General features: G+C 32.5%; 1 protein-coding gene and 1 long non-coding RNA gene across 2 annotated transcripts in view; both read right to left on the reverse strand.

Moving 5' to 3' along the window:
- Positions 1 to 1665: 1665 nt before the first annotated feature.
- LOC133205902 (platelet-activating factor acetylhydrolase-like) overlaps positions 1666 to 24830 on the reverse strand; it is a 32336-nt gene continuing 9171 nt past the window's right edge. The window contains exons 8-9 of the mRNA XM_061341830.1: positions 2318 to 2466; positions 1666 to 2196 (exon numbers count right to left, since the gene is read on the reverse strand). Coding sequence (XP_061197814.1) covers positions 2111 to 2196; positions 2318 to 2466 — 235 coding nt within the window. The 3' untranslated portion in view covers positions 1666 to 2110. The remainder of the gene's footprint in view (positions 2197 to 2317; positions 2467 to 24830) is intronic.
- LOC133205837 (uncharacterized) lies at positions 6990 to 20950 on the reverse strand. Its single transcript, XR_009723674.1, has 5 exons — positions 20806 to 20950; positions 18480 to 18699; positions 17111 to 17210; positions 11869 to 11953; positions 6990 to 7116 (listed from the first exon to the last, which is right to left on the reverse strand). It is a non-coding gene; the product is annotated as an uncharacterized LOC133205837 (long non-coding RNA).

Genomic DNA, 24830 nt, shown 5'->3' on the forward strand with positions numbered 1-24830 from the left:
TTAAGAATTTTATATTAATTGGGTTACTAATGATTTGCATAAAGTTGTTACGTGCATGAACAGGTTAATTCTTATTCTTAAAAGGTCAATACCGTCCTTGTGAAATTTTAGCAAACATTCAGATGTGAAATATAGAGCTTGTTATAACATTTTAACTAATGACACGTTAGAAGATTCCGCTCCGGAAAATGTGATGCTTTCTCAGTAAAATCAAACATCAATGAAACATTTTTTTTTGGTTGAATGCTTTAATGTTGTACAATAGATTTTTATATTTAGTTGTCTATACAACAATAATTTTGGATGAAAATTCAAATCATCTATCTTATCCAACACAGAGCCATAACTCCAGAAATATTTTTTATCCTATGAGATGTTTTTGTTAAGAATCATCATTAACCTGGGGTATACATTTTACATTAAATTAATCCTTTTATCCACTGGCGGATTTAGAGCCCCCCCCCCCTTTTGTGACCAAAAATATATACAAGATTTATAGAGCAATTTTAGGTGTGGGACATTGCATCAATTGTACCTAAAATATAGCTAAAATAACTCAAAATGTTCAAAGAAAACCTCCTTAAACCTAAGAACTTTGGGGGACTTCGTCCCCTAGGCTCTCATCCCAATCCTTAACTGGTTAGGCCCCTCCTTTTCAAGAATATTGGATCCGCTACTGTTATCTACTGTACAACACAACAAACAAATATGAAATTAATATAAATTAGTGCGGAAAGGCATTTTGTGTACCTGTGGTCAAACGCAAATGGGAGCCAGACATGTGCAGATCAAGTCAACGAGAGCATTAATTTGTAAAACGAGATTGTTTTTTTCCTTTCCTTTTCTTTTTTTTTAATTTTTGGAAAACAGATTAATAATGTAGTAATATAGTCGCTTACTTTTTCTAAAGACGTAAAACTGAAAATCAAAACAATTACAAAATTCAAATCAAAATACACAGGGCAAGTGCAGAACTGAATATAGTAGAGTTATCTTTCTTTTTCCATATATTTTATTACTGTCATACCTCGTTATTAGGTCTGCTAGTGAAAGTTTACATTTAACCTTTCTGTAATTCTGCTAAGAAGTTGCACTGACTTTAAGACCAGTTGCCCTTGACGGAGGTAAGTCGGACAATACCATAATTTTCTAATGTTGAAAAGACGATCACTATATTCCATTATAAGATTACAATATTGATCCCAACGCTTTAATGTACAAAACTTGGATTTACTTACAAAATCTACATAAACATGCATATCATATATATTTCTTAAGATAAATCATGTCCACCGGAAATAATATGAAAGTGTACGCTTTGATTTGTACCATATTAAATTATCGATGAATATTTCATAATCCGGCGACTTTTTGAAGTCTGTGATTTCAATAGACAAATAACTACACCCCCTTATCAAAATGAGCTGTGATTAAGAATAATAAATGAATTGACACTCGCATTACAATTATTATTCAATTACTAATGAAGTCTTCTTTGCATTAAAGAAACTTTCATAGCAAATTTTCCAAACATATTGAATAACGTGCGTGTAAAATGTAGGCGGTAGTCTCGAGCTAGCGTTTGCATTTCTTTTCCTTATTGACGAAATGTTTTAAAAGGGTTACAGGATTTTTTTTTACCCATAATAAACACAGACACCACAAACCAGTGCAGGGAGCATTTTATTTGTAAACTAACTTTAATTGCATAAATTATAGATAACAAAATAACATTTGGTGGTGTAAAAAACAAATGGCAACAAACACACACATATCAATGTATAGAAATAATGATACATTTATGAAAATTGATCTAAATTCGTAGAACAGAGAAGAGCACCATGTTTTGTAGAGGTAGAAACAATGACGTATGAATGGTGAATGCAAGTTCCTATCACATACATGTACAAGCAGTTTGTGGCTCATCTTATCAATACAGTAAAAGCATAATAAATTATATCACAGATTCAGCTTGAACACAGTTTCTACAGATTTGGCAAATACTAAATTAGAAAGACAAATAGACGTGGAAGACGATTGGATCCCTGACGTGACCTTTGACCTTTAACATATTGACATCGGTACATGGATCCATGGCGTGACCTTTGACTTATGACATATTGACATTGGTGCCTGGTATGATGAGATCATGGTCACCTGACAAAATATCGTCATGTGTTTCCTTACCCTGTAGACCTTAAAATAGAAATATTAAGTTTTCAGAAAAATGCGAAAGAAAATACTTTTTTACTGAAAAACCACAAAAGACAATTCTTTTTTTAATTGATGCCCCCCCCCCCCCAAAAAAAAAACTCACCTAAGTGTTTGTGGAGGAAGCCTAGCGAGGCTTTGTTGGCTAGAGACATGGCAGTCTTTGGGGATAGAGTATACCGGACATCTAACACGCGCCCCACTGCTTTGTTGACCAGAAACTGGAAGTCTGTTACGCTTTGGTGACAAGTGCCCCTAAAATTACCAAGGAAGCGGTTAAGTACAGCATGTAACAATTAAAGCATATCTACAACATCTTTCACAAGCCCCATTGATTCTCTCTCTATATATGTCGAAGTTTTAATATCATCTCTATGTACATGTATATATATGCCTATGAATTAAACAGACTTTTCCGCAAACTAATTGAACTCCATCATACATGTACTTGTACATACAAGATTTGTCTTCTGAATATCTAAGAAGCTTGGGCAAACATTTAATATATATATATATATATATATATATATATATATATATATATATATATATATATATATATAAGGTGGACTTTGGCATAAAGTAGACCGCACTTATTTTGAGGCATTAAGTAGACATTTTTCATTTCTTTTATTTGAGACATTCTGATTCACACTTTCACCCAAATTTATTCTAATAGGCTTCAAAAATGAAAATTTTACCCCCTCAGCCCTAAATGTTGCTTCCTGAAAAATATACGACATTTCTGGTCTCCTTAATATTTTGTAAATACATTGGAGGTTTTAGGTAGACATGTATATATTTTATGAGGATCCCGAAGGGTTAAAGTAGACCAAGTATATATAATGCATAAAGGAGACCAGAATATATATATATACATGATTATGTAGACCATTTTCTTTTTTCTAATTATTTAAATAAAAAACTACACATGCATAAATGTATTTCTCATACCAGTATTTATTGGTCAATTTGCATTTATCTTCAGTAAAATATTAGGCACTTTAAAACCCAGTATGATGATTCCTTATTTTAACTAGAAGGAACTAATTGGGTGATGTCTATTCGTAGACAAATTTTCATGTCCTGAATCTTATGGAAATATAGTAAATGACCGATAGTAATTGTAACGTTAAGAAAATATTTCATCCACCACCAAAGAAACACATTGATTTAAAACTTCGTACTCACATGATGACTTATGGTATAGAATCATCATCTAAGCCACAATCACCTGTACATGCTAGATATGACCTCTTGAAACTATAACCTTGTACTTTTCAAAAAAAAAAATTGTATTTTAGAATTTTATATATCCACTTTATGTCATATACTCTGAGCATAATGAACCCTAAGATAATATAATCTTTGGAAGTTATTTTATAGTTGACAAAAATTGAACTTGATGCAGGGTTGTTATACATCCCCAAGTCACAATTATCCCTTGCCTTGATTTACATCTAGTATAACAACAATGCGATTGCCCGCTTGGCGCAGTGGTCAGAGCATTTGCTCTAGAGTAGTGGAGTACGGACTTGTTCCTTAAGTCATAGGTACAAATCCCACTGAAGGACGTGGAGACCGGTTCTTCCAATGAAATCAAATTCCCTTGTTGCAGTATATGCTGGGACAAGAAAAGACCTCTCACTGCTCAAAAGTACAGGTCTAAATTTGCAGCCCTCAACCAGCAAGTTGTGGTGTCTCAATACTAGTGAAAAATTCTTAAAGGATGTATAACAAACAAACAAACAGAATTATGTGTTTATCTGAATATTTATTACATTTCTAAACCCTATGGCCTTGACCTGTATTAACCTGTGTTAGGACCATACTCTGAGGTTACAAACAATTATTGGTAAGTATTTAATACTTTGATATACAGTGACTATGACCTTGTGCAAAAGACCGTTACTACTGGGTCTAGAATATTTCTGGCCACAAGCTACCTTTGTTTCAAAAGATGTCTCCTCACAGAAGACACGTAGACTTCACAATTCCAGTAACTTCATTTGTTGTTGTAAAAAAATGTCAATATTTCCCCATGCAAAAAAAAGTTTGTAAAACAACCCCTTTTCTTCTCATGTCTAAGATCTCTATCTTAAATACACATTTGTCACAGTCACTGTCTACTGAATTCATAAATCTAAAGGTAGTTCATACAGTCTTATTTTAATTCATATTCTTGTGTCTTTAACATCATTACACATATAATTTTTCCATGTTTGAATAGACAATAAAAATTGGAAACCATAAATACAATGAATTAGATTTGTTATAACTGTAACAAATAATGCAAATACATATGTGCAAGTCATGTAAAATTTAATTTTATTTGTAAATGTGTATTACATTGGTGACATTTGTATACTGTTCAATATATGCATAAGGACTTCTATTATTATCAATTTTCACAACATTAGTTTTGTATAAAGTAATAAATAACTAGTATTTTGTACACAAACATAACATCAATAAAAATAACAATCTTTTACATATCTATAAATATACATAAGAGGAATAAAACACTATTTTGAAATAATCATTACATTTTCATTTCTTGTCAATTAAAAAAAATGAATAGCATTATTAAACTATTACAACATGTTTTAAACCACAAATGTGTGTTCTAAAATGCATTATATACAAAGTGAGATGCATTGATTAACTGTTCATTGTAAGTTGAAATGAAGTTATTACTTATAAAAATACTTTGCATTAAAAAGCAAATCTTTACATAGTTTATTTGATGAGAATATTCCCTCGAACAATAAACTGGCAAGATGTAAAACAGACTCTGAAATACCTATACCACCTATTTCAAATAGTACAGTTTGCATTTCATCCATGAGATTATTGACCTTGAAAAATTATAAATGTTTTCTTCTCTTTGAAAGGAACATGTGTGCTATGAAAGGGATATATTAAATAATGTTATTACAAGACATACAAGTAATTTTTATCTTGATAAAAAATGGTGACCTTCTCATGTCAATTAAGAGAACCATTTCACACAATTTGTGCTAGAATCTCATCTACAAGGTATTGGCAGACAGGCTACCATACTAATACATCCCTATAAATGAGTTGCAAATATAAAAGAAGTACCTGAAAGTCATTCAGAAAAAATTTTAAAAAGCTGGCTTAAAGATGCTACATTTGTCAGCTGAAATGCATCTTTCACAATACATTCCTAGCATATAATTTTGTGCATATTATATGGTATAATGTTTTTGTTGTTGTTTACAGAGCAAAAATAAAAAGTATATCCATGTACAAATGTTCAAGAGGGCAAAACTAGAAATTTGTCTATAGGACATGAATGCCCCGCTGAGGGTATATTAATTTTTATTTGCTTGTTTATTGTTTAACATTCCTCTCGAGAATTTTTCACTCATATGGAGACGCCACCACTTGCCAGTGGAGAGCTGCAAATTTTGACCTATACTCGGCACTAAGGGCCATTAAGCAGTGAGGGATCTTTTTTGTGCCAGCACCTACTGTGACATGGGACCTCGGTTTATACGGTCTCCACGTCCCACAGTGGGATTCGAACCAGCGACATAAGGATCAACTCCTTACTCCGCAACTCTAGAGCTTTAACCACTGCACCATGTGGGCATATTAGTAATGCAACACAAAAATATTTTTAGTGTATGAAATTTGATGAGAATATCTTAAAATAGTTTCTTTAACATTGAAATCGAAAAAGTTGGATATAGATGATAAATTCTCACCAAATTCTGTTAAGTGCATAAGCTCACATAAAATTATCTTTAATGGTTTCTTTAAAACTAAGCAAAATGCAAATTTAAGAAAAGTGAGGTCCAGGTCACAGGAAAGTTCAAGGTCATACATTTTTGATGCAGTTGAATAGTTCTCACTAATACACATAAGCAAAATAAGTTTGATAAAAATATTTTGAATGGAAACCGTTTATTTAACACTGAGCTAATCACTATTTCAAGAAAAATGAAGTCAAGGTCAAATGAAATGTCAAGGTCAAAAATGTTGATACAGTCGAATACTTTACATCAGTCTGTATCAGCATATGAAGTTTGACACTAATTTAGGAAAAGTGAAGTGAAGGTCAAAGGAAAGATCAAGATCAAAAAATGTTGATGCAGTTGAATAGCTCTCATCAGTATATACATGTATCAGCAAATGAAGTTTGATTACGCTATCCTGAATGGTTTCTTTAAAACTGAGCTAAACACTTATTTAAGATAAGTACGGTCAAGGTCAAAGGAAAGGTCAAGATTAAAAATGTTGATTCAGTATGTATCAGCATATGAAGTTTGATTACACTATCTTGAATGGTTTCTTTAAAACTGAGCTAAACACTAATTTAAGAAAAGTGAGGTCAAAGTTAAAGGAAAGGTCAAGGTAAAAAAAAATGTTGATGAAAATGAATACCTCTCATCAATATGTATCAGCATATGAAGATTGATAAAAATATCTTGAATAGTTTCTTTGAAACTTAGTTTTGAACTGAGCTAAAAGCAAAGTGGAATGGAAGGACAGACAGAAGGTTGGAAGGACGGAAGACAGACATGACAAACTCTATATGCCCCAGCCATATTCATGGCAGGGCAGAAAAACTTCTAGTGTACTGAAATTCAAAACTGCAGTAATTGATAATTTGTTTTGTTTTTTTTTTTAATTTTAATTCAATATCAAAAAACATATACAAACTTTTTTGATACTTTATTCTATTCAAAGCAATAAGAAATGCATCTGTCTGCACTGCTTAAAATTGATAAGAAGGTTATGATATAACTAAAATAATGACCATGTCCACATTAAATTTAAAATATAATGAGTGACAATTCACTTCACCTTTTCTTTGGCTTTCATTCCATTGACTTTTCTTTCTTTAAAAATTTGTGCTTGTGTAGTACTCCATCTCTAAAAAATAACATATAAATGAAAGTTTATGGCACTCAATGAACTCTCTCATCCCTTCCTTTACTGTTCAAGAAAAAAAAAAAATGCATACCACAAGCATAGTTTAAACATGTAACAAGACTTTATGATATTTTCATACATAATGTCACCAACTTTATAAAGAATTGTGAATGCATTTCAAAGGTGAGCACATGTGAATTGAATTAAAAGTACCAGTAATGCGAGTATCTCGCAGTTATCTAACTTACAAACGCTCTTTAGCATGGGAGTCGAGGAAGCTCTAAATCTCACAAGATTTCTGGGGCATAACATTACAGTGGTGACAATGGAATGATTCGAACAATCATTATGCCCAAACTACAATGTATTGCCAAGAGTTGAACTCCAAATAGTAGATTGTCAAATAAGGAAAGTTTAGAGTATTTTATCAACTTTCAAAAGTAACGATTTTCATTTAGAATTTAATAAGAAAAGTCTGCTTAGTAAAAAGTATCGTAAAAAATGTAACATATAGGACTACCTCCTCTCAAAAATTTATTAGGCTGGTTCAGCGCATGTTTAGCAAGATATTTCTCTAGGATTTCTTCTTATCAGTCCTTATAAATTCCACAATGATCGATGATCATCATGCATTGCATTCAATAGTACACTGCCCCCATCCAACAGACGTTTCCTACCTCTGTGAAAGAGTTCCGCTAATTTCAGTAATCGTGATATCAAGTATTGTTGTTTATCCTTAAACGTATGTCAATAAAAAAAATTATTTCGAACAGATCAATGCTTAAATTTTGAGATTATCACCCTTGGTATGCTTTTTTGTATGGATGAGAGATTTGTTTATTGACAGCTGTTTTTTTTAATTAAAAGTGGAACTCAAAAATTAACTTACCTTGTCATTGGTCATTTGCAAAATTATTTGTAAAAAACACTGATTGTATACACAAGTACTCTGAAGTTGATATTAAAAAGATTCTTGAGTTTCTGATTGACAATATCTATGTGGTTTTTAGAGACAAGGTCTTCCAAAAATCTCTTGGAATTTCCATAGGTACCAATTGTGCTCCGTTATTATCAAACCTATTTTTGTATTCATACAAAGCAGAATTTATTTAAAATCTTATACATGAGAAGAAGAAAATACATGCTGTCGCCTTTAACATTTAGATTTATTATACTTTCATGTTAAATACTAAAATCTGATTGGTTTAGACGCATTTAACAATCCGTAATGTTACCCTCAGCGTTAGCAACACACTTGACAACGGGTAACATTACGAAAATATCACATGCGTTCAAATCATGCGCGTACGGTTCACCGTAGAATTCTCAAAACGTCGGTTGTGTGTTTGAAAGAAGCCGAATAAACGACGTCAATAAAAGCTTGCGTCCGATGTAGCTTACTTGAAAACAACAAACGACAGACGAAACATCCCTGCGAGTGCAAACTTTAGATGACAAAGGACTTTTTGATAGCAAACAAACAATAAAGAGGTTGGTTAATCTTTTCCGAAGCTTTCTTATTGAGAAAAATAGAAGCGGGGAGTTTGAAAGCTTTCTAAGCGTGAACTTAACGACCATCTCCGAATTTTTTTATGACACCCGAAATCAATAAGACATTCAGTATAATAAAATAAATAGTGCACGTTTTTGAGGGTAACAGTTGAAATTGACACCCCTCGGAAAACCATTGTCAACCTCCGCTGACGCGTCGGTTGACAATGGTTTTCCTTGGGGTGTCAATTTCAACTGTTACCCTCAAAAACGCGCACTATTTATATAATATTGATGAAGTATCATATTGTCACGTGTAAAGGCCGTAGTCTTGTAATAGACACACCCCGAAAGGATGTATTCGTTATAACAAAAGATTTGACCTATAGGAAAGAACTATTTTCCGGAAAAAGTCACATTTAAAAATCAATGTTCTTTAGTTTTTTTCTATTGTATATTTGTCTAAATTTTTCAAATTTGCATTTTAAACGTAATTTTTTTTATTTGCAACTTTGAAATTAACCTCCAAAGTTGGTCAAAACAGTATTTTGTCCATTAAAGCACTAATTTTTACGTGAATTTTGGCATAGAAGTCCTTCAGAGCAGGCCTGCCCCTAAATTAAATTATGAAATTTTGATAGATTTTGATCTAAAGAATGATTTAAAACAAGATTTTTTTAGGGGCACCCCTGCCTTAGGGTCGAAATTCGTGAAAAACCTACAAAAAATGCGAAAAACCTAGTTCTATCATACTGGATTACATTTATGGAGTGCATTTTCATAGTCATTATAGCGCAGAGAAATAGACCACAGATTCTTAGAATGGACCTTTTTTTATGTCCTGGTTCGAATCCACCTGTTGTAACACTTTTTTTTTCAAATTTTACACCTGTATAAACACGAACTTTAATTTTTTATACAGGCTTTTGCATTTTACTTCCACTTTCTTCTTTAAATGTGTGTTTGCTGTTGATATAAAAGACATTTATGGAAATGCAGATTATAAATTCTCTTTAACTAAACGCAATCAACCGGAACTGTATACCTCAGTGTAAGCACACTTTGTTCGAGGACACGAATCATTCACTTTGTGTTACTTGATAATGCAGGTGTCACGAAAAAAAAAATCATGACGAGCAAAAATTGCTGTGTTTGTCTTTCAAGAACATCTCTGGTTAGTAGAAGTGTTGTGCCAGTGGGAGAGATACTGCGCTATGCAGAGTAGATGCAGTTCATTCCTCGGGAAAATTGAGTGCATTGGCGACATGTTGTCAAAAATGCAGAAGGAAGGTTTACAGATTAGAAAAGAACATGGTAAGGTCAGTTAAGGTTTTATCTCCCGTTGCCATTACCCAGGCATCAAGTAAGGACCCTCATACAAAGGATGTATATGTAAATACCGATGTAGGGTCATATGAACACACAGTTGACTAGAACTAAAACGATACATGAGAAACAAGAAACTACACGCGTGTGGCCTAAAGTCAGCGACCGGAACGGATATTGATAAGCTTTTTCTAAAGAATGAAACCAATATCGGCCCTGTAGGTCAATGCATATATTTACCTAGAAGTGATCCTTTGGGGGGAAAATCCCGAGAAAAATGCAGCTCCTATGGATAAAACGCTACCCCAAAAATGCGGATGTATCTCTTATTTTCACAGCACAACTATTCCAAAGAAAAAGTTTAAAAAGTTAAAATATTAGTATTATTTCAAAAACAAAAGTAGGATACAACTTTTAATTTTCTTGGAAAATTCAGTTTAGTACATATAAGCTTTATTTATAAGTATTTAAGTATAGTCTGTATTTTAATTGTTATTTGATTGGTATAAATTAAAAATTAAGTCCCTTATTTTTTTTCCCTATAACCCTAAACATTTTACGATATTGTGCTGAAAATGCATTCCAAGCAGGTGTCTGTGTTTATGTAAACAAATCCACAGGTACTTGTGGACAGGACCCCCCCCCCCCCCCCCCCCCCGATATTCAACTCCGGGACTTGTTGGACATTTTTTTCACAAATTATATTTATTGCACTTATTCATCATGTGTATAATAGAAAAAATCGTGAAAACCCCAAAATAATCGTTCCACACAAAAAATACCCCACTATACATTATAAGAGAGAAAGGTATGCCACTCCGGTTTGTTTACGTTGTACCCCCACTTGTCTTTCTGGGTTCAAAAACATGTTTTTATTTTATTTTAACCTAAAATGTCAGTTCACACTGTCTCTACATATATTTCTGTCTTAGTTCATGCTATCAGATTGGCTCTGCATCTCGTAAGAATCCCACAATTAATCCTTAAACAGCATTGCAGTCAGTGCATTGAAAAAATCCTTAGGTAAACGCAACGGAAGTGCATAGAGAATATATTACCTATTATGAAAACACCCGAGAGAGATTATTACATCAGGGCAAAACTGTTTACTGCTTAGAGAAAAGTAACACTTAGAAAAGGATAATAAACAAGAATCTGATATACCATGAAAATCCTTAAGAGCAGTAAGGAAACACTTAAAACATTACTTTCCAAGAAACATGCATTTAATATTACATGTACATAATCAATTTATAAAATTTTAATTAGGGATGGAAATAAATAATATCCAAACATGAAACAGATGTGTCAGACTCTGTGGTGTCTTTTATTTCAAGCTCACTGGGGTATATATAGAGTTGATATATGAATGGAAATAACTATTGTTAATTGATAATACATGATCGATATATCTCAACGTCGAGTTCAAGACCACAGCAAGTGTTTTCTTCTACTCATGTGTAAGATTTTGAATAAATTCTGCTTCATATGAATATAAAAAGAGGTCTGCTAGCCTAATAACAGGTTGCAATTGGTACCCATGGGAATTCTGACAGATTATTGGAAGACCTGGTCTCCAAAAACTACATATATATTGTCAATCAGGGACTCAAGCAACCAAAAACCTGTATTACTAAAGTATAGCTCAATATGATCACCAAAATCATCATTGCTTGACATAATATGCATGTAAGATCTTTCTTTAATATTAAAAACATTTTAAAAGGCCCTAATTAAGCCATCATTCTGACATTTATTTATGCATGATTGTGTATACTTTATCAACAATCTCTGTCGCTTTCATGCTGATATGGCTACTTTTTGTATTTCTCTTGTTGGAGAGCTATAATCTCCAAACTTGTGTATTGAGTTTAATAACTTTCATCCTTTTCATATTGGCCTAGGTGAAAACAGATAATACTACAGGTCACTTACTCAGAAGGATTACTTGATTTTGTTGATCATGTTGATTGATGGTAGTCTGCACAGTAGCGCTAGCAGTTTCTTTTTTACCATTTCACTGTGAAAAAAAAATGTGGAACTTATTATATATTAAAAATATTTACCACTACATAAGCATTGGTGATATGGTCATTGCTCTTTTTTGTAACAAATCAATTAAACACTGTACCTTTATATAGTATGAAGTATATTGCATGTACTTTCGATCAATCTATTTAAAAAACATCAGATTAATTACCAATAGGTTCTTGAATTTTTAGTTTCTGTTGCATTGGGCCGAAATTACGAGAAAAACTTTATTTTGAACAAGCATTTATACGTACAGTATTGTACTTGCATACTTAAATACCTACTATAATTAAGATTAAACAAGCATTCTGAGAGTATTGCATTAGCAATACTAGTCCCCTACTGGCAAGTGTAATCTGGTTCCCACTAAAAATTGAATTGCCACAATTCCATTAAAAATCATTGATTCAGAAGCATAACAAAATGCAAACTTGAACTGTAACTCATCAATATACACTTACATACCAAAACTCAGCTCAATATCTGCAAGCGTTTAGAAAAAAGTGCGGAAAACAAATGGGACAGACTGAAAGAGGGACAGACAGACAGATGGACAGACTCAGAGGAAACCTACAATTCACTCTGGTTTCATCGGTAGGGGACTAATAAAAAAGTGGGAAAAAGCCACCCTGTTAAGCCGTACTTTTGTCTCCCATGGTGAGCAGTGGAAAAAGCTCTTATGCTTGGATATGTTGTACATGTACTTTGTATCAATCTGTACATGCATAATCCATTGGCTAATGAAAGAGGCAATGTATTCGTAATGTAAACTTTTAAATGTAGTGGTAATGTGTACATTTTTTGCAGCGGTAATGAGTATGTAGCGGTAAATAATTACCATTTTGAAAATGTAACGGTAATGATATTTACCCGGATAAAGAAATGGTCTATCTATTCCAATCACATTTTTTACAAGATAGGGCACTTCTTATTTGCTGTACATATAATTGTTTTCATTTTCACAGGGCTCTAACACTGCTTTTTGGGAATGGGGCTGGGCTGTAAAGATTGGGAAAGTAAAGACCCTTTAGGAAATTTTGGAATAACCATTATACGTACTTTAAAATCATATATATTGGGTTTCCGGTCTTCGCTATCAACTAAATTTGTTTTATAAAACAGAGGAATATGAATAGCAAGTTAAGTTATTACCGGTATATATCCAGCTATATTTTCTTTAATTTTTGGGAGAAATGACTATTGGGAAAATTAACACATTAATTGGGAAAAAAGGTACCTTTTTTAAATTGGGAGTGGGGCCCTTGAACGGCCCCAATTACAGACAATTGAGAGCCCTGTTTCATATTTGAGAGGTCGATTTATAACCTTCGTTCTTCATTTTTTTAAGCTTTGGGTGTGTGTTGATTACAACATATCAAACGCTTATCATATGTCAAGTGACTTATCTTTAAGTTATTGTCAAAGAAATTTCAAGTCTGTTAAAATCTTAATGTTTAAATAACTTGTGCCTTGTAGGAAATAAGATTTTGTAGCAAATAATCTTTACAACCGAGCTGCAATTTTCCCCAAGTTATAGGCTGAAAAAGGGGGTGCATATTTAAACCAATGCATATTACATTCGGCAAGATATGGTAACTGCTTGATTGTCACATTTCAGTTTGAAACATGTTACAAGTTTTATTTGAAAAAATGAAAATATTATTGAAAAAGTAAATACAAATACTCATTGACAAAAACTATCTACTAGGGATGGCAATTTCTAACTGGTTAACTGATTACTCGGTCGGAACGATGGCAATCGGTTAGAAAATCTGCAATCGATTAGTCGAAAAAATATTATAAATTATGTAAAACTGAAGGCAATGTACTAAAATTCATTTTCAAAATAGAAATTCCTACCTAAAAGTTTAATTTAGCGTTTTCATTTATTTATTTAGGCTGATTGGGAGGTCATTATGGCTCTCCAGATTACAATTGTGGGGTAATTGGTCAGTCTGAGATATGTTAATTACTGTTAAAACATCATGTCGTTACCCCGACTGTCCTCTAATTCTTTAATGATAATAATCACCGTTGAGCACCGTGAATTGGTGTGTGTGTATCTTTTGCAGTTATCTATCACATTAAATTATAATACAAACATTGTAAATTAAGTGATACATTTTAGACTTAGTTTTGATTATGGTGATAATGAAGAATGAACTTGTGTGACATCCGCTCTGGAAAATTATCCACGATATCTCAGGCATGGTTCATGGTTTTCTGAATTTTTTCTTGTCTATTGAAAAAAAATATGCGCTTGGTTTTATGATCAAGACTAAAGACAAATAGAATGATTTTGACCTCTAACATCTTTTTTTAAGACTTCTTGTGCATAGGAATAGAGCTACTTAAAAAAAGTCAAAAAAATGACATTGTGTAGTTTGATACTATTAACCAGTTAATCGGTCGGAACGTTTTGCGGTTAACCAATTTGCAATTCTGTATTCGATTGCCATCCCTACTATCTTCTAAGTGGTTAGTATGTAAATTGTAACTGGTTACAAAACTGGTTATGAAAATTTCAACTGGTTATGATCTTTCTCAATAGTTAAAAAACCAGTTAATCATTGCCATCCTTATTTTAAAGATACTTTGTGACAAGTTTGATTTAAACTTGTCCAGTAGTTCTTGAGAAGAAGTTGAAAAATGTGAAAAGTTTATGCATGACCCAAGCCCTTGCTCATGCAAAAACATACAAAAACAGATAGAAATATGTTACCATGGTTACCTAAGTAATTCAGTTAACTTATATCAAAACCACACATTGTCATAAAAATAAGACGAAGAGTAAGTGCTTTTCAAGGGTCCAGATCAGCATTCAATCAGTATCAAAGTATCATGGTCTTTAGAGTTTTGTATATGCCTTTTGTCTTCAATGGTAACCTGTACTTATACATGTACTTAAATATGGCCATTGAGGAGACCACTTATAATTAGGCATAAAGTAGACCATGCAGTGAGAAAAATTGAGTAAATTGAATTAACCCTTGATATCAAGTATATACTGTATATAAATATACCATTCTAATGATCTTATTCACTATATGCATCAATACCCTGTATTATATTATACTGCATATCAAATTAAAACTTATTTACTGTGTCACAACTGAAGTGTTGCTGGACTGAAAGATATAAAGATGGACAATATGTGAATCCTATAAAGCTTTATCATTTCATGCAGGCCCTAATTAACATTCCATCAGTGATAAAGTACCTTGCACTTAGATTTTTATATTTACCTTTGTCTGGTATAGCAACCTGTACTTATACATATGTTATACTTAAATATGGCCATTGAGGAGACCACTTATAATCGGTCATAAAGTAGACCACTGAGAAAAATTGTTGATATCAAGTATATACAGTATATAAATACACCATTCTAATGATCTCATTTACTGTATGCATCAATACCCTGTATAGTATTACACTGCATAAATTAAAACTTGTTTATTGTGTCACAACTGAAGTGTTAATTGCTGGCTGAAAGACATAAAGATGGACAATGTGAATCCTATATAGCTTTAACATTTCATGCAGGCCCTAATTAACATTCAATGAGTGATAAAGTACCTTGCACTTAAGATTTTTATATTTACTTTTTGTCTGCTTTTGCAACCTAGTTCTTATACTTAAATATGGCCATTAAGGAAACTGCTGATAATTGGGCATAAAGTAAACCACATAGAAAAAAATTAATATACTTAATGGGAAAATTTTATTGTACTCACAGTTAATAGCAAGTACATATATATGCATGTATTATATAATATATACAGTGGCGCCTTGTTGATCTGGACGCCTCTTTGGCTTAAGTTTGTTAAAAATAATATTGATTAATTTTGAACTGTTTCTTATTTAATTAATGCACAGTGTACTGGTGTAAACTAAATTCTTCGAGCTTCATATTAGACGTGTAGTTTAATTGGGGTAAATACACGCTAATTTTAGATGCTATTGTTTGTAGGTCACAGGTATCGCCTTCAAACTGACTACATGGCCAATGTTTTTACTACAATTAACACAACTGCAAGATCAGGGGTTGAAATATACGGTAGCCCGACGCCCCGGGGCTAGTTATTTTATGACTGGGGCTAGCTTATTTAAATGTAATGATAGTCTGTCGGACTAGCAGAACAGAAAAAAAATTCTCGTCAGTTTACTTTCATTTTTCTATGAAGACTGGTTTCTTTTGACTGAGAACTAGTTTAATTTGTTTCTGTCACCAAAACATTCAAAACTTTAACTTTTTGTTTTCATTTTGCATAAAAAAAATTGTTGGGCTTGTTAGTTTGGGCTAGTAATTTTTTCCTGACCAGTAGCCCCTGGGTTAGTGGGATTTCCAGGAAAATTTCAACCCCTGAAGATAAGTGTGAAAAAGTCATTTCTTGAAAAATTACCGTCCGGATAAACGAGTCATTTTTCAATGAACTATTACGTTTTGTAGTAGAAATCGACCGTCCGGACGCGGAACACATTTTTCTGGATTAATGAGACAGAATGACATGGAAAAAATCTATTCCCTAAAAATAGCATCTGGAAGGTGAAGTGTTCGGATAAACATGGCGCCACTGTATATACCATAAATGACTATGACCTATGGTACATATTGTCAGAGAAAAACAATCAATTAAAGCTGAACACATCTCATAAATAGGCATACACCATATTCGATTATATATCATCTACTATATCAGCACCGGGGTATACTCTTCGCATTTGTTACACCTGACTGCTTTATTGTCACAGGTATCGGAGTGGAATGGTGACACATGCTCATGCTGGTTATCTTGCATTGCCTTTGTTTATTTATTTTATTGCAGTTGCGTGTACTTGTGTATGTTTGTATACTGCACTGACCTGTGCAACTGTTGTAAGTTTCATTGGCATCTTTCTCTCCTGCCGTACGTGAAAGAAGTACACAGTAATTTTTTGTTGCTACCGAGAGCTATGTAGCATACGTCAGTCTGTCTATACAGACAGGTGACAACAGATTACACTGAACAGTGACTAAGTGAGTGGCTTATATAGGGACCCTACAATATAGCGTGAATAAAGGAATATGGAGGAAAAATTCCTTTTACACAGTGTGTTCAGATTTAAAATCACTAACTTTAAAGCAAACTAATGGATTACATACCTTTTCCCATAATTCACTTCAAATTCCTATTCATCATGTACGGCTACTTCAGAATCTCACATGTATACATTCTCTGACTTTTCTACAGGAACATTATTTCCTACAATGTACCATCACATTTTAAAACATTCAAATATTACTTCCAATTGGACATAATTGGTAGTTCACAAGCTAGAAAGCTCACTCAGTAGTTGGATTGATTGTTTAATTGTATGTCGTTTTACATCCTGTTTAAGAATTTTTCACTAAAATAGAGACGTCACCATATAATGGTCAACAATCTTTTCAACAGTTTTTTCTAAAGAGATTTCAGGCTGTCTTTACTGCAATTGTCATCAGTCTACATTACCACCCATTGTGGTATACTGGTCCCGATTTGTTTTCATAGGATTTAAGTTTTAGTTTGTGTGATAACTGGATATCAAAAAGTTTCAAAGTAGAGTGTCATGAGATCATCAATGCTAATTATCAAAACACTACTTCTAGAAAATCAAAACATTTTAGTTAAATTAACCATTCAAAGTATTTTTTGAAAAGTAAAACAAAGGTCAAGGTCAAGTGAACTGTAATGCTGGTATTTTTCATTATAATTTATGACAAATTGTGCACATGCTAAATAGCATAGACTTACCTCTTTTAAATTATCAAAAATATGCTGAATATTGGCACTAACTTTTTATAAGTAGGTCAAAGGTAAGTTCAAGGGTCACAAGATTGGCAACCATGGTATTTAAAAAAAGTCACAGTGCCAAGCAAAATATTAACCAAATATCAAAAACAATTAAACCTCTTACAATTCTCGAGATATAAGGTGTGACAGATGGACAGACAGACAGATGCCAGGTAAATTGATCCCTAGGTGTTGCACTGCTGTGCAGTCGACTCACAAAAAAATGTTCTTACAGGGAGTGAAGTGTGACCGATTGATTGTTGTTTTATGTCCCATTCGAGAATTATTTCACTCATAAAGAGTGAAGGGTTAAATAATTACAATAAAATGTAAGGAGGCAAGTCTGCCTCACCATAACCTGGTTCTTTGTGGCCCTATTTTTAACCTTCATACCCATCTCCACTGGGAATTCATTTCCTCCTCCCCCCCTCCCCCAACAATCAAGTCATGACTCCATAAGCAGCCAAAGGCTGTAATGGGCAGCTAGTTCATTAACAGCTAGGGCTATCAGGAATTCAAAGTCACTGAAGTTCTTTTGGTTTTTATGATACTATCAAACTATCAGTCTATCACTGAGTATCTGCATGCTTTAAAAGTTAGTATTTACCCCTGATTTCCTTTAATTAAAGCTTTTGTGTCTATTTTCTGCTAACAATTTATTTACAGTTTATAACTAATAAAGCAGCAAATATACCTTACCCCATGTTGCAGATTCTCTTCATCCAAGTAATTGATGTACATTGTACTTAATCTCTTCATCTGTTCATCTGGATCCTTTCACTGCATTCAGACAGTACCAGTAACTGTTATATATGGATATATTTCCTTGTCAAAGCTGTCACTTTTTAGGCACAATTGCTAAGTTTGCATCTTTATCAGCATTATTTATTAATGAAATGACAAATTCCATCAGACACACCTGCAAAAATGAAAACAAAATCTATTAATTTACATATAATCATGTCCATATTCTCTTGACTTCATTATTATATAATTGAACTGTTTTATACTGCACTGCAAATATAAAGGGCTGGGATAATACACTTTCGTCTACTATTCTATATCTAAATAAATATACTATATTAGGTATCACAATATTCATGTTACAATACAGATCACAATATTTTTAATCGGTTATAATTTTTTCATTTTATATTAAAATGAGACAAAGTTTGACACCATGCATATCCAAAGTCTCTAAAAATTTACAATTTTAGTCATGTATATGTGTTATGCAAGGGTGTATCTGTCAGTATTTCCAAAATTTATCAAGCATGACATTTAAATTGATACAAATATTTTGATTTCAGCTTTTCTTTTTCATGAAGTTCGACTTAAATATTCTTTGATAATTTTTAAATCAAAATAAAATCAAAAACTTTTAATTTCTTCATTTTATTTGCTTGGAAAATAATTATTTTTTTCATTTGTATTTGTACAAGTATTTAGTTTCAAACTAGTTCTACATGTATATTAGCTAATCAGTGAAAATCTATATGTTTGATTTACTTCAGTTTACATGCCTGTGTGTGCATTATATTACAAATCATGGGATCTGTGCTTGTAGGTGCATTCAATGTTTTAAGGTTATTCATAATTTGAGAATTATTGTCTCTTTTTTTTATTGTCAGTATATTTAAACCAATATTTTTTGGTTTTACAAAATAATATGAATTTTCTTTTTTTAAAAGAGATGATGCGAATTATAATTTCAATTTTAATTTTGTTTATATATTGTTGCTGTGATCTCAATAACCTAGATAGAACGTTCTAATCATTAAAATGATATTGTCCTACGGACCTGGTTTAACGATAGAATTCGTTCTGTGTATTGGCAATGTAGCAAAATAAGCAAGTTCGATAACTCGAACTGACTGCATTTTCTATGAACAATCCAGAGAGTTCCGAATTCAACATGGCGTGTAAATTTGAAGTGAGGAAAAAAGGTTGAGAAAATGAGTTGAATTTTCTCATTTATATGGATTATTTTTTAGGTTAAAAGGCATATAAAATCTCAAAAAGGTTTGTTATGATTAATTTGATAGTTATTTTCAGTGCAATTTTTTTTGTATTCTTCAAAATCATTTCTGAGCGGATCCTTTCCAATATGCTGCATTGCTAGTATATGGGACATATAAACTGTGGTGATCGAGGGCTTGTTCTGAGACACAGTTAGATTGTTCTAACTAGCAATAACCCAACACATGTATCTTGTAAGTCGAACACATGTATTTCGCAAATTCAGTAAATCTAAAAAAAAGAAGAAAACTTGTAAAAAGGTATTCCATAGAGAAAATTACCCAGAATACGTTGTACAATAACAAACACTGACATATACTCGAACAAAACTTAAGTATGAAAAATAATCAGATAATGGGTCAAAATCACACCAGTGCATGACCACCTACCCTAATCAACTGTTATCCACAAAAAAAAAAATTATATACTTATATGTCAATCTACTTCCAAAATTACATGTTTTCCAAGATCTTACAAAATTATTTTTACAGTATGTCTCTTCAAATATTTGTTTTCCTGCTTAATAGTACTGATCATGCTGATCAGACGATAATGGGTGGGTGATATTAAGATAGTATGCCCTCATAAACTTTTAGTCCCAGACCTATGAAGTTGAACACCATATTTTTTAGCGCTACATAAAAAGAACTATGTAGCAACCTATGATCTACAGCACATGTAATTTTCATAATGCTAGCTCACATCATAAGGAATACATATATGACTAGCAGTGGTTTAAGTGTTTGCTTTAGAGTCACAGATAAAGGAGTTGATCCTAACATCACAGGTTCGAATCCCACTGCAGGATGTGGAGACTGGTGTTCAAATGAAACCGAGGTCCCATGTTGTAGTAGGTGCTGGCATGAACAAAATTACTCACTGCTCAAGGGTCCTGAGTACAGAGTATTGGTTCTCAAGTGCTGGCTTTTCAATATGAGTGAAAAGTTATCGAAAGAAACGTCATAGAAACAAATAAATATGACTATAAATAATTCTCTTTTCTTACCATTATGGATGTTGTACATGTCCCTTTCGATAATGAAAAAAATCTTTTTCTGTCAACTTCTCATTTTCTCACCCGCCTTTTTCTTGCTAATCTTCTCTCCAACATACTGGAGAAGGTATTCTCGCATGTTATGTGGTACCGAACACACTATAATAAAAATAAATGCATAAATGCAAACAAGTCAACAAAATCTAATTTATTCAGAGACTTGGTTTTATATGTCTCAGACTGTCATAAATCTCACCCTAGGCATCTTCGCTAGCCAAGGGTTTCTGATACACTACTCTCCTAATAAACTTATGAGGAGAATAGCATATCAGAAACCCTTGGCTAGTGAAGTATTCTCTATTGAGAAGTTGATGGCTCGTTTTAATACTCCCCCCCCCCTTGTAGATAGGTGATGTGTTGAGGGGGAGTATTAAAACGAGCCATCAACTTCTCAATAGAGAATAGCTAGCGAAGATGCACCCTAGGCAGTTAAAATTTTCCTCAGAAATCTGGTCAGAATTTTAAAACATAATTTCAAAAAAAAAACATACACTATCTATTTATAAATACGTTACCAAAAATAGCATAGAGGGCCCACAGAGGTTTTTTTTTATGACATGACATTAGTAGTTTCTAACCAAGACGCACCTTAGGTGCAACTTTCAAACGCAAGTTAAATTTGTGCGTGAGACATAAGTAATTGTTGACACAAATATCTTCAGAATTTAAAAATTTTCAATGAATATATCATCGTAAATATCAAAATAAGGGGGGATATACAAGAAAGAAAGTGGATTTACAGTGTTCCTGTAATAGCACCATTTGCTGTTGCTGTAAAGTAAGTTTGTTTCCTTCCTGCAGCCGCGCTGTGGAATATGGTGGGAAGCTGTGGTAAATAACAACGCATGCGCAAGTTTTATTTCATAATGCATTTTGCTGCTATATATTTTTCCATTTCTGTCAATTTTCCTTTTTTTTTCTTCGTCAGCATCTTTTTTGTAATCCACACTCGATTAAGTGCTTATGAGGTACACTGCTTGCATGTATGTGGGTAATTCTGCTTTCTTTGGCTTTTAACAGCCGATATTGTGAATCCTTAATTCTGTGTAGCCTTCAATAAATTCATAGAAGGTGCCTAAATGTACAATAGACTAATATGATAGACCTTTGTAATTTTACACATTAATCAGGCGATTTCGTAAGAAATAAGTAACCAAATGATATTGCTGATATTTTTTTGCATCCATTTACTGAGAGATGTTTTTCCTGTTTTGCGGGAAAGCTCTTCCAACAATGTAGGTTAACTGATTAAATCTCAGAAAATGGAAATATGTCGTGTTTACTCTAATATTCACATTATATACTGATATAAAATGTGTTTTAATTATAGTCGTTCTGTAATTCATTTAAGATGTACAAACATGCAATTTTTTTTTATTTAAAACTTAATGTTCTTTAGCAAAATACTTTGCAAAAAGCGACCAAAAGCTGTTTACAAGTATTTAAGTTTTTGTGATACAACTAGATGAAATCCCGCGCAAGCGCGGGGAATTGAATTTATACCGCCACCGACAGAAAATTAAATATATTGTAGTTTTACTGACAGCCTACAGGGTTATAGCAGGAAGAAATACTTTGTTCAAAATCCCGCATGTGCTTCTCTCCCCCCCCCCCCCCCCAACCCACCCCCTTTTGTAAAAACTTGAAAAAATAACATTTTCATTAATTGATGTTTATTGTGAAACCTGTTATACTATGTTCATGATGTTATGGATATTGTCCTTCAGATGCTCTTATATCATTTCCGTCAAGGATAAAAGCAGCGAATATGCACATGATTGGTGTTTTTTTTTTTTTGGGGGGGGGGTTAAAAATTCACAGGTACTTGGGTCTTGGTTTATAAATATGTATGTACCTTATTGATATGTAAACAATGTACTTTACTTTTTTTTACATATCAATAAGGTACATACATATATACATGTATAAACCAAGACGCAAGTACTTGTGTAAAAATTAGCTTTTAACGCCCTATGAATAGGCCGAGTATTTGATACAAAGGACTGTATTCAGAAAAAAACTAAAATGTATTGATTAAAGCACAAAATTTTACAGCTTTAATCGTATTTGAACAATGTCTTATTCATTAATGTTCTCTTTTCATGTAAGCAAGTTTATTACGAAGTAGAAATTGTACTTCGGGTTCGTTGCCACGATGCTCTCAGTGAGGAATATTTTACCGATAAATTTATTAGGAAAACCTACTACATATATGTAACAGTCTTTCGATATATAGATATATTCACAACTTATAGTGTTATCAATGATTTACCATTATTTCAATGACCATTCACACATAAACTTTTGTATGTTCCTGCAGCTATAATCGTCTCATTTTTCTTTTTAACATCGGGCTCGATGCTATATGATGTCTAGAAGTTTCTTCTGCTTCCGTCAATATGAAGATCGGTGAATGACAAAAATAATTTGCACATTTCCCTTCTTAATCGGTTATCACAACTTATTTCTTTTATGTCATTTAAATCAAGTTTTGATTGAATAATTCAATGATGACGTTTTATGAAATAAATAAACGATTGCTTGTTGTCAGTTTCATTGAAAATTGCCAGAAACTTAGATCCGCCAACCGGAAACGCCACCATACTCACGTTTTTGCTATTTCATGGCTGTTTATAGAAAATAAAAGTAGACTTTTAATTTAATGTACGATACTTACAACGCGAGTGAAATCTAAATATAGTTTACGGACATCATATTTTATCTAGTGTATTTTTAGAGGAGTAAGTAAAAAGTCTGGTTCATCCGTTTCGGAGTTTATTTGCAAAATTTATGAATTTATAAGTATAGAAGTTTCCAGTACGTCTACAATACTTGCCATCCGATATTTTGGCAACGTAGCAAACATTCTTTGCATACAAAGATTCACATTAAGTTCAAGAGAGATGCTCCATTGAAGTTGTTAAAATAAATATTTTCACAAATTGTGTGAGAAAAAAATGTTTTTCAGAGGATTAACTTGTAACAAGAATGGATGAGATTTTGGCTTCATTCTTTTCTTTGTTGTAAATGCAAGACGCACATTATAAGTATATAATCACTCGAAGCACCGATATGAACATGCTGTCATCTATTTGAACTTCAAGAAAAATAAATTGAGGTTCGCTCCTGAGCTTTTGAGCAGATTTTTGTCTTAACCTATATTTCAAAAATTCTCCATAATGTTTTAGTTCTTACAATAAATTTGGATTGTACAATACCATTTAAACTATATTCAGTTAAAACTCCATGATAAAATTCCATAACAAAAGCATTAGGTGAGGAACTATATTTTGTGGGGTAAGGTTTCTTTTTTTTTAGAAGAAAATGATCATTATTTCTCTTTCGAAGTATTTAAAGTATGTTAAGTTTGGATTCCTATTTTTTCCATGCAGCCTGCACGCAAAGTTATTCTATTAGTGAACTATTTTATGCTGGTCCTAAAATATATATTAAATAAACTATCATGAATTCTATCATATTATTTGATAAATATAGCAAATATATTGTGAAAATCCAGAAAAAATAGCCCTAATTTAAGATTAAAATTAGCACTATTTTAGTTAATATGTTTAAAAATTGACATCACAGACCCCAACTTTTAATTTTCTTTTCTGAATATATGTGATACTTTTAACCATTCTTCTTAAATTCAGCAAAATGTCATTACTTTCAAATGATTTTATTGCTTGTTAAATTTTTAATGCCAGAAAAATGATATTTTTGAGTGCAAAAAGTTCAAATAATTAAAACAGCCGAAGTAATTTGAAAACTTTTTGTTGTCACAAATTTTAATGTGTCTCTTCAAGATGAAATAGGACCCTGTTTGTTCCCATAAATTATTAGAATAAAAAATATTGGAGGAAAAACTTTAAAAATTGATTTATGTGTAAGACGTATTTACAGTGCAAAAAGTCAAACTAAATGCTCTGTAGCGCCAATAGAAGCGCATTGACCCCCATTTTTTGTTTTGATTTTTA

Source organism: Saccostrea echinata, unplaced genomic scaffold, assembly GCF_033153115.1.
Source record: "Saccostrea echinata isolate AGI-Se365-2 ecotype Australia unplaced genomic scaffold, CSIRO_AGI_Sech_v1 ptg000001l, whole genome shotgun sequence".
NCBI lineage: Eukaryota > Metazoa > Mollusca > Bivalvia > Ostreida > Ostreidae > Saccostrea > Saccostrea echinata.